This window comes from Xiphophorus hellerii, chromosome 23, assembly GCF_003331165.1.
Source record: "Xiphophorus hellerii strain 12219 chromosome 23, Xiphophorus_hellerii-4.1, whole genome shotgun sequence".
NCBI classification, from domain to species: Eukaryota; Metazoa; Chordata; class Actinopteri; order Cyprinodontiformes; family Poeciliidae; genus Xiphophorus; species Xiphophorus hellerii.
Window position 1 is genome coordinate 15567636 of NC_045694.1, and position 15886 is coordinate 15583521.

Genomic DNA, 15886 nt, shown 5'->3' on the forward strand with positions numbered 1-15886 from the left:
TGTTTTCCATTCATCGTTATTATCATTGATTTTCTGTCTGAATAAAATAGTTTCCTTTCAATCTTGAGACCCTTAACAAACATTTCATTACTTTATTTTAATGCCATAAAGGATTGGTTAGTTGTTTACCAGTTGTTAAAGGAAACCAAAGATAAATAAGGAAACTGTTTGTCAGCAAAAACCACTTAATCCAAAAAATGCTTCGCAAATTTTACCAAAATTCCAAAAAAAACTGTAAATCCTTCAAATTAAAATTAAAAACTGATGAGAAAACAGGACTAGAGATATAGCAAAATAAAAAAGAATTAAGAAATAGGTTAAGGACACAGGCATTGACATAAACAATAGGTTTCATCGACAATATGAACAGACATTGAGTCATCCCCCACTGATTTAACTTCACACTAAATCTTTAAATGTGGTTTTGATCATTATTTTAAAAGCTTTCTATGAATTCTTTCAAATATTTTCTTTAAATTTTACCTACTTTTTTCCCAGTTCCTGAGCAACTATAGACAATTGTATTCAGTCATTAACTCTAACATTTAGGTCGTTGAGTCATAAAACAACTTCTAACTTCATGGTTTGTTCAAACTTAGCAAAACAATGACATCTAAAATGAATCACTGGGCATTTTATTAGCCAGCCACTAAAAAAGATACAGTTTGTCCCCATGTTACTTCAGTTTAGTCTACAATCCACAAAGATAATTCAGTTTAAGAGACTGCATATAACAGTAGGAATATTTGAACTCCAACAGTTTGAATTCCAAAGAACTATTATCTAAGATATAGAAAGAGGGACAAAATATAAATGTATCCGTAATACAATGGAATATATAAAACTGATGTGGGCAGAAAGGGCATTCAGTACCCTGGGACAATACACAGAGGTCGTAAGAAAAGGCAACAACTACACAGAAAATGCATAGTATTTAATAAAATCAGAGTGAAACTCTCAGGGTTGTCAACTGATCGGGCTACACTCATTCATGTTTGTTTTTTTTCCCTCTATTGTAGAGAGGAAAGAGGAAAAGCCTCTACTGCCTGCTCTTTAGAGATTGCCTGCTTTTACTAACAGGCAGCCTCTGTTGAGACAAGACACAAGGGGCGGAAAGGCAGCTATAAATCAAGAAACAATGTCAAAACAAACGGAAACCAAAGTGACCATAAGTGTCGAAATAAAGCAAATGACTTTTAGCCCTAAGTGACTCTCCAGCCGTGCAGATAAACAACTACTCCACACACCATTCCTCCTCCCTTAACTCTCATCCCACGAGCCACTCTAGTAATAGAAAGTGATGGAGATGTCAAGAATGTAATTTATGTGTCATATTAGGATAGGGTTGGGGCTACTAACATGAGCTATAATTGCTAAACACAATCCTACTTCAGTGGGAACAGGGATTATAAATGTTTCCAATCACGAGAGTGTGCATGTCCTCCTTGTCCAAGTTGTCTGCTCTGAATTTTGAGGGCATTTAGCTGATATTCACAGGCTCAAAGTGTCATGTGAGAAGATGGGGAGCTGGTTTCAATGTTCAAATAGAAGAAAGATTGAAGTCAGAGCTTACTGTGCACAGACACATTTATTAAGGGGAGTGTCTTTTTGTTATCATTAAAATAATTATTCAATTCTGTTTTGAGTACCTGGTTTAATGCTAAAGTGTTAGGGAGTTTTTTTTACTCTGAATTTTGTGTCAGTGAAATGTTGAAATTACAACTTGGAAAGTCAGACGTTCCTCTCCAGCAGCATCTTCAACATCCAGTATGAGGTACAGCTACAGAAACCCATGAAATGAAGCTCTCTACACACCATTCCTGAGCTAACATGAAGCCCAGTTGTAGTTTGTATTAGTTATTTGTTTGTAATGCAGTCTGAATGCTCAGGTGCTTGATTCACATGTATCTGGAGATCAGGAGCTGTTTCTCTTTCTTTTTTAGCAATTAAACTTATTATAATTAATACATCATGAAACTTCAACCTGGCATTATTTGTGACATGCAACCAAAGGCTGACTCTGCCATTTAGCTCATGACCCTTTTTCAGGACTGCACTATATTTTAGGAAGCAGCAGCTGTGATATAATCTAGATGGGGAAGATTGCCAGACTTTTGACCCCAGTTATTATGAGTGTGTTCAGTCCCAGTCAGTGTTTCTTCAGCCTCAATGCCATCTCAAAATAACAGAAGGTGAGGTTGCAAGCCCTGAGGTCAAAAGGCCGTCCAGGGAATCTGTTGACTAAGATTCATCTTTGTACATGACTGTTTCTCACACAGGCGAAAGGAGGCACACTCAAATGCCCTCCAGAACTTCTTGTTCAGAATATATTTATGTTTTTTAGTTTTTACATGTCATAGTCTGGAATATGTGGCAGTCAAAAACCCCTGTTGAAATAAGCAGTATTGTGGAGATGCCGTGACGAGGGAAACGACATCTGCAGCCCCTAAAAAGGTAAAAATGTAAAAAATCTGTTTGTATGGTTGTAACATAAAAAAAACCAAAATCTGCAGGATTGAAAAACTTACTGAGTATGAAATTCAGCACAGCATTTAGTTACCATCCTTCCCCTTTATTGGTCAGTTTAAATTAGACATTTGATTTGTCAGTGGGAGTAAAAAAACAACATAAAGTTCAACCTTCACTGAAAAATCACTGAAGAAATTAAACAATAAAGTTAGTTGTATTAATATATTATTGGCAAAGATCAAGAAAGCAATATGAAAGAGAATACAGAAATTAAAGTAAAGAGTGTCTAGATAAATTACATGAACATTATTGCTGCTGGTTTCAGAGTTGATGAATGCTAACTGGATAGGAAAACTAAAATCCACTTGAACAAACAGTAACAGCCATTTGAGAATAATTGTTTTTATCAACTGTGGACAATATCTTTTGTTTGTGCAACAAAGCTGGTTTACACACACAAAAAAAAGAAGTTGGGCAAATGCTTTCCAAGTGAGAAATGTGAGTGTTCACAGTCACAAAACCCATCAGAATTTTTATTTGTTTTCTCCTGTGTATCATTTACAAGGCAAATGTAAATAATATAAATCCATATAGCATATGTGCCATTGGCAATAAGAAACAAAGGGAGTTATCTTGCCTCATAAACACAGATTAATTAATCTTGTTGCTCTGTTGATTATAAATTACCTGATATGACAACATTGGCATATGGTGCATAGAGGACAATAAAATCAGAAGATCAAAAATCAGCAGGTGAAGTGATGGATGTGCAAGATGCATGTGTCAATTTTAGAGGAATGTTAGAATGTAAAGGTGGAGCTTCTGGTTTTATTTATGCTCTGCGTCTTCAATAACTGGGGTGTTGTAACTCTGGAACAGAGGCTGCATGAAAAGTCCTGCAGTACCAACGACGCACACACATACAAAAATCCACAGGAAGAGGCGGTCAATCACCATGGCCACATATTTCCAGTCTTCAATGATCTGCAGAGAATCAGAGACTTTGTTAAAAGTTGTCAGTTTGTTGTTTAAGGTCTTCAACTAAAGAGTAACCAATTGGCAAAAAAAATTGTAATAAAAATAAAAAATGGTGAAAAATTCAGTTCAAAGCTTTGACTCTTTTAGGAAAGTCAAATGCCTGAAACCATGAGCTCATTTAATACTATAAATAAGTTACACTATTAATAAATGAAACAATAAAGATGCAACATATCACTCATGATAACTCTCTGGACCTACAAAAGCCTTAGCGATCAGTAAGTTCTCCTCAGAACCAGAAACACGTCAACACATGTTGAAATGCAACTCGTCAACTTACTGGTCTTAATTATTGTCCCATAGAGTGATAATCAGATATGAAGTTTTCTACGATTTTCTAGTAGCAACATAATGTCAATCATTTTAAGTTTTTATAGTAATTCAGTTGAAATTTTTCTCAGTTTGATTCTTCAACTTCAATTCAACATCTCATCGGTTTCAAGCTGACTTTCTGAATCATTTCACTGTATTTTGCCACGAGTAGTGTGAATTATTTCCAAGTCATTTCAGTGACATTGTTCTCAACAAATATCAGAAACAGCACAGAAAAAAATCTGTTATGCAGAGCTAAATAAGCAGAGACAGAGAATAATTAATATGTGCTGACTCTACAGCAAACATAATTAACAGTTCCCAACATGTGTTAATCTTTAGAAAGGGAAGGACGCAATCCAGTCCGTGGGCTTATTAGGAGGGGATGCACCTCCTAACTTGGATTTAATTTTTTTCCTGGACAAAATAACCCACACTTTCGCAGATTTTCCCTCCCTGATAAACCACAGTATCGCCCATGTGGGAAAAGCTTATCAAGCTGTCTTGTAGAGACCTGCAGGCATACGACAGATGGGAGCATGGCAGCTAATTTGTAAAATATTCTGCTGAATAATCTTGAGTGACCCCAATCTTCTTCTGCTTCCTTATTTGTTTTGCTACCGTGGAACCAAGCTTTCATTTCTAAAGTTGTTAAGCAACAACTCTTCTGGCTTTGTGAATGATTATTCAAAACATTCCTTCACACAATCGCTTCTTTTTCAATCATTAAAGCGGGTGTATGGGTGATAATGAGTGAGAAAGCAGCCAGTCAAGAAAAATTCTCAGGAAATCTTGAAAGATATTGTTTAAAATACATTGAGGGTTGTTTTTGCAATGCGACACAAAGTTCAAGGACTGATAATAGTTTTCCTGCACTAGGAATACTTACCCCTTCATCATCATCTTCACTCTTCATTTTCTCAGCAATGTAGCGCACTCCATCCACTGCATCCTCCACATCAATATTGCTCTTGAGCGTCATCCTCTTCCTGATGTCTGTGTTCTCCGATAAGTCACTGGACCCTCCAGCCGTAGCGCTTGGCTGACTCTTCATTGACATAGAAGGATGATGAAGAATCCGCCACCCCTGCAGAGATGCCCGTCCCACTCTCTGCTCCGCACGGCCTCTGATCTGAACACTTTTTCCTCTGATGTTTTTTCCTGAATTTCTCGCGAATATTTGAGCTACCAGGTCTCCTCATGAAGAGGAAAGAAGGGAGCCGGTGGAGAAAGACCCGCTTGACCCAAAGTGGCATGGTGTGTGTGCTTGGGGACCGATGGTGGACGTTGAGCACGCAAACGCTTGTGACAATGGAGAAGGTGACCAGCACCATTGAAAACATTAGGTACTTCCCAATGAGAGGCACTGCTAAAGATGTTGGCGGCACTATCTTTGAGATCAGAAGTAGAAACACAGTCAGGGCGAGGAGGACAGAGATGCAAAGAGTCATCTTCTCACCACAGTCTGATGGAAGGTAAAACACCAGGATGGCCAGGGAGGTGATGAGGATGCAGGGAATGATCAAGTTGATGGTGTAGAACAGAGGTTTCCTCTTGATGATGAAGTCATAGGTGATATCCAGGTATCTGATATCATTTGGGTCTTCATTCTTGCGTCCTGGCAGGGAAACAATATCCCACTCACCGCTGGGTTTGAAGTCATCCCGTGAAGCATAATCACTGAGGAGGTTGAGATCTATTTCTGTGTGGTCGTACGTCCAGGAACGAAACTTAAGGGTGCAGTTTTGCTGGTCAAAGGGGAAATCCCGGACTTCAATTTTGCAGGCGGACTTGTAGATAGCCGGTGGGAGCCAGTCGACATCTCCATTGTTGGAAACTAAAGCATTGGAGTAGAAGGAAACTTCATACGTTCCATCAGCGCTGAAAGAGACGAGAAGACCAAAGGCAATTTTAAAACCCTTCTTTTTCTAGGACGGAATAATTATAGAACATAGAAACATAGTAATCAAGTTTCGAATTCAATCTGGAATTCCTTTAATCCACTGCTTGATCAAAATTATGACCAAGAGCTCCAGCATATCAATGCACCCCCACTAATGTTTGCTTTTGCACATTTTTCTTTGTGAGTTGAACCTTCAAACTCACTTTCTGCTATCAACAAGTTCCTGATATAAATTCTGGCTGGATATTTGAACTGATTCTTTTCAACAAGGTTAAAGTTGAAACTTTGGAGACATAATTCTGCAAACTTTATGTCAGCCTACTTTATCCATTCTAAAACCAGTTTGGTGTGTGTTTTTTTGGTCTGACAGAAAACCCTCATCCATCCATCTGCCCTTATACCTTGGGGTAATTTGCAGAGACCGCTTAACAAAACTTGTTTACCTTGGAGAAAAAAAAAATTGATATTGATGTTAAAGATAAAATAAAAGAATCACCTAGGCAAAGTCTGCGTGAACTGCAAAGTGCTAATAAATCAGGGCCACTCTTCAAGCCATCTTCATGTTATCATAAACTTATGGGATGTCAGTCAAGAAAAGAACCACCAGCTCTGAAAATGACAGCTTCAAGTTTAACTGAAATGTGAAGTTGGTTGCACTGAATATGCCTTATGCAGAAATGTTTTGTGGTCAGATAACACAAACATTGAGAAAAAGCATATTTTGAGGAGTAAAGGTGAAGCTTTCTTACTGCTAGAGCTGCTTTACTGAAAATAATACTGGTGTGCTGCACAAAATGACATCTAGATGGTTAGAACTTGGAACAACTGTGTGTTCCCACAGGATAACAATCAGGATAACAATCCTAAACACATATCAAAACCACTTTTGGAGTGTTTAATGAAAAATTGTCATTAAGCTTCTCGAATGGCTTTCCCAGAGGTCTGACATGTTGATTATGCTCAAAGCTGAGTCTTTGCCAAGAAACCAACCAATTTAAGTTAACTATGTGGCTACAGAAAATTACAGAAGTGCACATTTTCTGCGTGATTTGCCCTTGTAGTGACCAGAGACACCGTTAGTGAAAGAAACTTGAAAACTATTACCTGAAACGATGACAAGATAGAAAATATCAATATCAGAAATGAAACAGGGGAACTGAATTCCCAAATCTTTTGTAAAGTTGTGTTTTTTCAAATATTATGCTCACACACACACGCCCACCCACCCCATGCATACACACACACACACACTGTCAGAAAGCCATCTTACTTGTTATAGAGGACGATATCTGGAAGCCAGATGTGCTGTGAAGGGAGTCTGATTTTCTTGATTCCCTCATACTCGTTGGGATCCCACATTAATCTGTAGTCATTCCATCCCTGATGCAATATTGAAGTTGTGGAAATCCATGTGAATTAATTAATTTAAAAACACGCTCAAAGTCATTTCAAAACATCCATTATTTATCCCCTACAAGGAACTTTGAAAATATGTACAAATAATTGTAACAAAACAAAATATATGAATTCTGAGGTCATACGTAAACAGGCTGGTTCATCCATAAAAATATTGGTTGAGTCAGCTGTTAATACTAACTCAACCAGTAGTCAGTACTGGTAGCACATAGTACATGTGCTACTATGTATTTATAAAAGTAAGCACACCAAAATCTTTGGCTAACATGTGAGCTGACCACACCAGTGAACTTGCTTTACGTCTGTGCACAATTTTCTACAAACCACTGCACTGCGACAAACCTAAATACATTTGTGAGCATATGACACTGACTAATATAACTAAAGGCATGCAACAATCCCTTTCCTCACACAAATATAGCAACAGACAATGGAGTTCAGCTGAACAAACCTGGGTTAACCAACAGTTGGTGGTCATGATCTGCTCCCTCTCGTTCTGAAAGGCAGACAAACATGGCGACACAGTTCAGACACCTATAGAAATCCTTTAAAATAACAATCCATCATGTGATGGTGTGATAGTAGCATGTCTTTTCAGCTGTGGGATCCTGTATTCAATTACCACGTTGATCAGCTGGGCCAGAGACACTTGAATGTTAATGGAGACCTGCTGGCTGTTGTTGACAGCCGGCCTGATCAGCTTGTTATACCGCTCCGGTGACAACAGGTGACTCACCAGCCTCTCCTCTACGTCTGCACACAGGGCAGCTGGGTACATGCAGAGACAAACATACACACAGAAGAAGAAAAAAACTGTTGGAAACAAACTGCATGTTACTGACTAAAGTTTACTGTCATTTTTTACATAATATCAAATATGTATGCAGTCATGTACAAAATCAAGCCGATTTCCTTCTTCAAGCTTTCATACTAATATATTTTCTAGCGTCTCTTACATTATAGGTTTTCATATAAATTAAATATTATAGCCACAAAAACATGAAGTCACTTCCAGCTGAATACATTAAGCACAAAAAGTAAGGAAATGTGTGTGTAGGTTCATTATTCTATCCACCCACAAACAAGTGGATGAAACACCTGGAGCAACGCTGTCGACCTGTAATCACTGTAAACCCACCAAAAGGCGACTATTTCAACACGACATATGAGAATCTGTAGACTATTAGTACTGCACTTCTCAGATTTTCCACCATCTCACTAGTAAAACATGGTGTGGGCAGTATTATGCAGGGGAGATGCTTTTTCTTCAGCAGGACAGGAAGGTGGATGGAGCTAAATACAGGGCAACCTAAATCCAATAAAGGATATGCTGTGAGACTTGAATATTGCTTATTACTGACATCCATTGCCCACTGAACAAAAGCTGTTTTGCAACAAGACTTAGCAGACACTCACATCTTTAAATATGCAAAACTGGTAGAGAACGTAACTCAAACATGGTGGAACAAACTAGAGTCCGAAAATTGGACATTCTTTGGTCAAATATTTTTGAAATCGTGTATCATTTTCCTTAGACTTCATAAATATGCATTACTTTGTGTTGATCCACTTCATAAAATCTCAATAAAATACTGTACTCAAAAGTTTCTGCTCAAATTGTGAAAAGGTTTAAAGGTTTAAAGGGTATAATTTTAATTGTAAGATACTGCATATATAATGACATGCATGCTCATAAAGACACTCTTTAAATCTCATAATGGTCGCTGCGCAGTGATGAATAAAGACGAAGGTTTCAAATAACCTTACTATAGTGCTTTGACCTTGTATAATGGGCCCTTCTGCGGCATCGTCTTTTTGCTATTTTTCTCACTGTCCCGCACCAAACAGAAGAAGCCAATCTTACTTTAAAAATGTAAAAGGGGGCAATGTAAAAATAAACCGTCCCACAAAATATTTATCAACTGGGAAAGATAAATGTCTTCCTATGTATGCTGGAGCAACAGGAAAACATGAAGACGTGTAGCGCACATTGTGCAAGGTCATGTTAGGTGTTAACTCTGACAGCAAATCCTCAAAGAGAAAATAAGGAAAGAATGAGCTCTATTAGCTGACATAAGCTGAGATGGAGCTTTGTGTCTAGCAGTGGGTCTCATCACACATGCATGCCCACCCACAGAGAGAGACACTTCGGTCTGCCTCAATGCACTCTCCACACGTCAATAATTTATGGCCACTAAAATAAAAATACCATCATTTCTGGTGCAGAGAGACTCAAACATAATCAGAGATTAATCTTCAGGTCTTTCCCACTCACGGCAAAATCTTAAAGATCAGACAACGGAGATAAAGAAAAAGATGAAGAGGTGCTGTTGTGTTTGAATGACACAGACAGATGATCTGTTATCAGATGATACATAAAGGAAAACAAACTTTAGATTCTGCATCTTTTGGGTTTCTTTTTAGGATGGTGAATAATTCAGGGGAATGCCATCTGTGGTGGACCAAAACAATTCAGGCTTTAGCTGTGCTGGGATTTACTCAGTACACTGTCCTAATCGGTCATTCTATTAAAAAAAATTATAATAGAGTGCCACTCGTGCATCCTCGATCATGTGGTCAAATGCTGTCAGACCTTTAGCATTTTTTATGTGAACCTTCCTGGAGTTTTGAGCATCTTATTTCTGTTGATTGCTTTGTCTCAATTTTTCCCCTCTTAGTAAAAACTGTCTTTATATAAGGATATAAAAAACTATGAAAGCTCTATATTGCCACGTTGTTTTCTGTTTTTTTATTTCTTTCTTTGACGTGTCTGAAAACCATGGTGGCTTACAACAAGAAGAGACACAGGAAGCGCAGAAAATGGTTTCTTCCTTTCTCAGCTCCCACTGTGTGACTTTTACATGAATCCACAGCTTGGGTTGCAGCTACTGTATCTGCTCCTACAGTTTGTTTTGCTGATAGAGTTAATTTCTCAATTCATCAACTTATTCCTGTAATACAAACACCATAATCACAACAAGTCTGATAAAACAACTTGTCATATTCAGTAAATTGGAATATTATGAGTTCAGTAACTCAATTCACTCAATTCACTCAATTCTCGATTTTCTACTTACTGCTAATGAAAACATAACATTTCAGACTAGATTGTTGCATCAGATCAAACACTTAGTTCAGAAGTGTGGGCTTAAATAAAAAATACCTGCTGAAAGGTTGTTGTTTTCAGGATACTTTTAATCTTACAAATGAGCTTAATCAAAATGCATATTCTAATTTATTGTACACAACTCTGTAACCTGTCAGCTCATGGATAAGGGGTCCTGGTGACTCCACATTTATCAGTACTTATGAGAGAAGAGGTTTTATTATAAATAGTATCTTTCTAGTCTCAGAAAAAAACAGCTGTATAGTTTTGAATTTTGGTGGGGGGATTTTTCTAATCCACATAAAGTCATGATTATATATAGTTTCTATGCATCCAGAATGCTCGGTTAAATGTTTTAACTACTGGTGTTAATGGTGTTAGAATGTTTTAAATGTAATTATACAGTTGGAATAAAATACCATGTCATGAAATTTTATTGTAACATAATTCCTATTTTTTTATAATTTAAATGTCTCTTTTAAGCTACTGAGTTTAAAGAAGCTTATCATTAATAATCCATGACATCATGTTTGCTAATGGTGCAAATATGACATGACAAACAGGCTCATTTCTTTTAACAGTAGAAACTATTAGATACTATGGATACAAAATATTGTTTGGGAGTGGGTGTCAGGCGAATGCATTTTTCTGGCCAACCAACTCAGATGTAAATATGGAGGCTTTCAACAAGAAATATTTCTAACCGGTTCAGCTTCTCACAAAGAATGGGTAGTGTGGAAAAAAAAACAACTCATGGGTTTTAACTAAAGTGGAGGATGTCTGATGTGGTGTGTGTCTGCAGGCGAATATTGCTTAGCTGGTGGAGTAGTCATATTGCAATTAGAAGGGTGTAGGGTCAATTACAGCTTCCTCTTATCACACGTTGATGTGCCTCTGGGCAAGGCACAATCCAGACTGCTTACCAATCTGCGTGTTAGTGTATTAATGTAAGTGTGATTGGTGAAAGTAGCTACAGTGTAAAGTGCCTTGAGTGGTCAGTACGAGTGGAAAAGTGCTATATAATCTCAGTCCATTTACAATTTGCTTCTTGTTATTACAGGCGATAGCATCAGGAGCTCTTTGAAATATAAACACACAAATAGTTCTCTGGACACAAGATCCACCTTTATCCAAGCACATCTTCAGTCCCAACACCCACCACAACAAATGATAAAGACAGATTGTGAAGAGGAATGGTCAAATGGTCTCTGTATAAGCTTTATCCTCATGAAATGATATAGACAAAAACCAAGTAATCTCCCATTTGCTACTGTTTTCCATTAAATAAATGTAGGATTTTGTTATTTTCAAAAGTTTTTTCTGTGGTGTTATACCACAGCAGTAAAATGTGCTTTCTCAAAACAAAACAAAAAAGGTTTTACTCATATTTATGGTGGTAAATATGTTCTACGCTATGTGTGTAGAACCTTGCCAAATCCAGACACAAACAGTAAGCCTGAGATTAATTGGAAACCAGAAACTCCATGAGAAAACACACACATAGAGATCAACTCTGCAATGAATAAAATGTGTAAATGTTATCAGAATAGAGTAAAATTAACCATCTGGAAAATTTGTAAATTCTGCTTTGCATCCATGTCTGTTACAAATTTAAATGAACTTTGTCCATTCTAATAAAAAGAGTGATACCCTATAAAGGATTATAGCTTTAATCCTGAAGTTTCTTGGTGGCTAAAATAAAATCATGTGGTCAAAGTCTAAATCCTAAAGGGATGTTTAAGCATTATTGAGGCTATAGGTATATATTTGAGTTTGTATGAATAACTCTGACTCTAAGTGGATGAAAGAAAATCTTTAATAATATCAATATAGATAATTGTTCCACCATGGGAAAAGAATAATTCAAATAAATCATTAAAAGTTTAAAACCAGTGTGTCATTTATGTTCATGATAAGTGGACCACTGTGTCACCTACAGATAGAGCAAAGGTGATAATAAAATATTCATAAAAATCAGTACAGGCTGCACATTAACTAATAAATTACACAAAAATAAGTTAATTTGAGCAGAAAGAAATTCCAACTGGGACAGCAGGGCAGACAAAATAAACGTTTAGTGGTTTTATTTGCAGTTGAAGACACACAACCAGAAGTGTTGTTCTATTTTTGCCACGTGTATGAACAAATCAAATTATGATACACATTACCATTGCTTTTGCATTTTAGTTTGAGCTCATTTCAGTACCATGGAGAGGTCCTGAAAATATTTTAGTTTCTCATAATTTGCTAAATTCAAGCTTTAGGGTGAAGGCTGAGCTCATACCCAAATGATTGCATGCTCTCAATGTCCAGTGTCTTAGAAAGGTATTGCCTTTAACTTGTTTTACATTCACAAAAGTTAATAATGCATTTCATTGACATTTCAACAGACTAAAAGAAAGTGGTGTATAATTGTGAGATAGAAACCAAATTTGGCATGGTTTGGAAGGTTTTCACTAACAAAAACTGACATGTATTTGTATTCAGTCTCATTAACTCTGATACCCTAAAGTAAAATTTAGTTATTTTAAAAGTTTCAAAGGTTTTCAGAAGTAACCAAAATGTTGTCATCCTATAATCCCAGTGCATGTGGAGCCATTCTGTAAAGGCCTCTGAAGTTTGTTTGAGAATATTAGTAAATAAAAAGCTTAATGAAGACCAATTAACACAACACACAGGTCAGGGATAAAGGTGTGGAGTAGTTTATGGAGAGTTAGTGCAACAATGTTCGACAATTTCATTGTTTCCCTGAGAACTATTTGAGCCATCATCCTAAAATCGATGCACAACATACACAATGTGTCTTTGAATCATCCTGAATTAATATGAGTTACAACAAAACTTAATTTCTCTTTGGGATTAATAAAATATTTTGAAATTAATTTAATTGAATGTCACACCAGCAACTATAGATGATTATCCGGCTAGGCAACAATAATATAAATCTGTGCACAGGGTAACTCTGAGGTCACAACTGGGAAACAGTGACTTATAGTAACTGATAATGCTGAACTTCATAAATCTGGCCTTCATGGAAAAGTGGCAAAAATAAAGTCACTGTTGAAAGCTATCCAGAAGAAGATGTGTTTACCATGGGGAGTATAATGAGCACAAGAAGAAGTTGCTCTGGTCAAACCAAAACTAAACCTTGTGACATAAATACAAAAATACAAAATACAGTTTGTCAAAGCAAACTATCCGTCCACATACCATCCCCATGTCAACGCATGGATGATGGCAGCATCATGCTTTTGGGATTCTTTTCTTCAGGAAGGACAGCTAATCTGGTCCGAATTAATTTGTCCAGTAATTGCATCAAAAAGTGGTTGTGTGCTGCTGTGGGAGGTGAATGAAAACACTAACATTTTTGAAAACTATGTACCATTTTAATACTACTTTACAGTTTAGGCATGATCCCACTTTGGATTGGTCCAACACAAAGAATTCCCAATAAAATTCCCCCAGATTTGTTAATGCAAGCACAAAATTTTGTGACATGTAGGGCACAGAACACATATTTTAATTCCCTTCTTGTGTTTGTAGATTACATTATGCAGCTTTATACACCTTAAAAAGTCATAAAGCAGACATATTCATTGCTGAAATTAAGATTTGAGGCTAAATCTCAGCATATCACACCACCTGAATTATAATTAGAAACTAGTTTAATTGAACCACGTGCTTTACAGTCCATTCCCACTGCATTGAAATTGACTCTAGAAAACTAGCCATAGATTAAGCATTTACACTGAAATAAATAAATATAATTCTGCCCAGATTTTGTTGCTTTAAACTTATTAAACAATAACTTAATGCTTTGGGGCAGAAAGTGCAATAACCTTCAACCAATAACATCTCCATATGGTCAAGAAAGTGAGCAACAATTTCAAGACAGCTCACCAAATTATGTAATAATAATAATAATAATAATAATAATAATAATAATAATAATAATAATAATAATGCTTAAGAAAACTAACTCACCTGCCACGGCGAGAACCAGGAGAGCCAGCGCTGTTTTCACCGGGACCCCCATCGCTTTATCTCCTCCAGAGCGACGCGCGCTCCCAAACTTCCAGATGGAGAGTCTGTTGCGTTTTCTTGGCGTGAGATTTGTTCAAATCAGCAAGGGGAAAACGAAAATCGAAGCAAACCAAGACAAAAGCGGTTATACTGCTGACAACATGTCAGACTCTGCGGCTGAAAGCCGATAATTAGGTGAAGCTCGGAGGCATCTAGAGGATGGAGAGGAACACGGGCTGCAGACTGAGCCGGGAGAAGAGGAGGTTGGATGTCTTCTGCAAGAGCGCACCGACTCCACCGCCGGTCCAGCAGCTGTGGTTGCGCGCAGAGGAAGGCACGCTGTGGAAACCCGAGTCCTGCCTGGTTTCCTCTCACCGATGCGAGTTTTGTTTAATAGAAAGAGGGTCGTTGACTCAGTTCTCGAAATAGAGGATTAAATCACTCTCTCATCGTCTTGGCTGCGTCGGTTTCACTCTCTGCTCACCTGATCCACAGTTTCAAAGTGTGACAACAAATAGGAAGCTACTAAAGTTTCCTCCGGATGACCCTTAATCCTTAAAATTAACTGAAACCAAGCTAATCTGGATTAATTTTCTTGACCTTTTAATTGAAATTCATGCTTGAGAGTTGATTTATCGTTAAAGCCATAAAAAAAATTCCATAATCAATTAATTATGAACAAAATGTTAATTAAACAAAGGCAGCCCCTTTGCTTCAGGAAAAATGCTTTGTTATCTGTATCTGGGCTGAACAACACATTGTTGTCCAGTTCTGAATATCTTGGATTTCTAATGACTGTGAACTGCAATAAAAAAATTAAACAAAAAAGATCATAATTTCAAGCGGTACTGTTGAGACCAATATTATTCGTTCTTTCTTGATTTATTGAGATCATGCCATTTGTTACAGTGGATATGAAAGGAATCAGCTTATCTGAAGCACAGAATGGAAGTATCATCTTATGTACAAAAAAAATGCTGTCAGTTAGCTTTAAAGCTATAAACTTGATCATGTTTAAGGCAGACCCTTGTTACTTCATCTTTATCTCATCTTTCAGGTGTAGAATTATCAATCTTCAAATCTATATGAAATAATAATTTTTCACAGCAGGTGGCAATTTTTGAATTATATTTTTGAACAAATCTCATGTAATACAGTAATACAGGAAATTTCAAACACACTTTGATCTAATATAAAATATTTATTTAAAAATACATTTTATGCTTTCATGAATAGATAGATATTCCACAAAATAGTCACAGCTTCAGTTTCAGTTTGGCCCTATTGTCCTGCCATCACACACTTCTTCAGCCACACCTAAGCAGCATGCAAGCATTAGCCTTCCAAAGTCCCTGGCTGTCTCTCCTAATGAACATTATCTCTGCGTCCTAAAAGCAGAGAAGAGAAAGAGAGATTTAATCAGGGCTTCTCAGAGCTCAGTGTGGGGTCAGCTGAAAAGCCAGACACCAAACACACAAGCATGGAATAAAATGATAAAATCTGAGCTCTTGTTTTGTTCTTACTGAAACTGGACTTTTTCCATATCAAATACGACTGCTAAAGAAGCTGACTCATTGGATAAGTGATTTTGAAAAGAGCAGGACACGTAAATATGTGTT

At 37.1% G+C, this 15886-nt stretch overlaps 1 protein-coding gene across 1 annotated transcript; it reads right to left on the reverse strand.

Moving 5' to 3' along the window:
• Positions 1-2556: 2556 nt before the first annotated feature.
• On the reverse strand, positions 2557-14704 carry LOC116713983 (neuronal acetylcholine receptor subunit beta-2-like). The gene is given in 7 exon segments (XM_032554274.1): positions 2557-3453; positions 4709-4859; positions 4861-5700; positions 6993-7102; positions 7590-7634; positions 7761-7906; positions 14229-14704. Coding segments are annotated over 7 exon segments (1500 nt in total). The 5' UTR covers positions 14281-14704; the 3' UTR covers positions 2557-3297.
• Positions 14705-15886: the final 1182 nt, after the last annotated feature.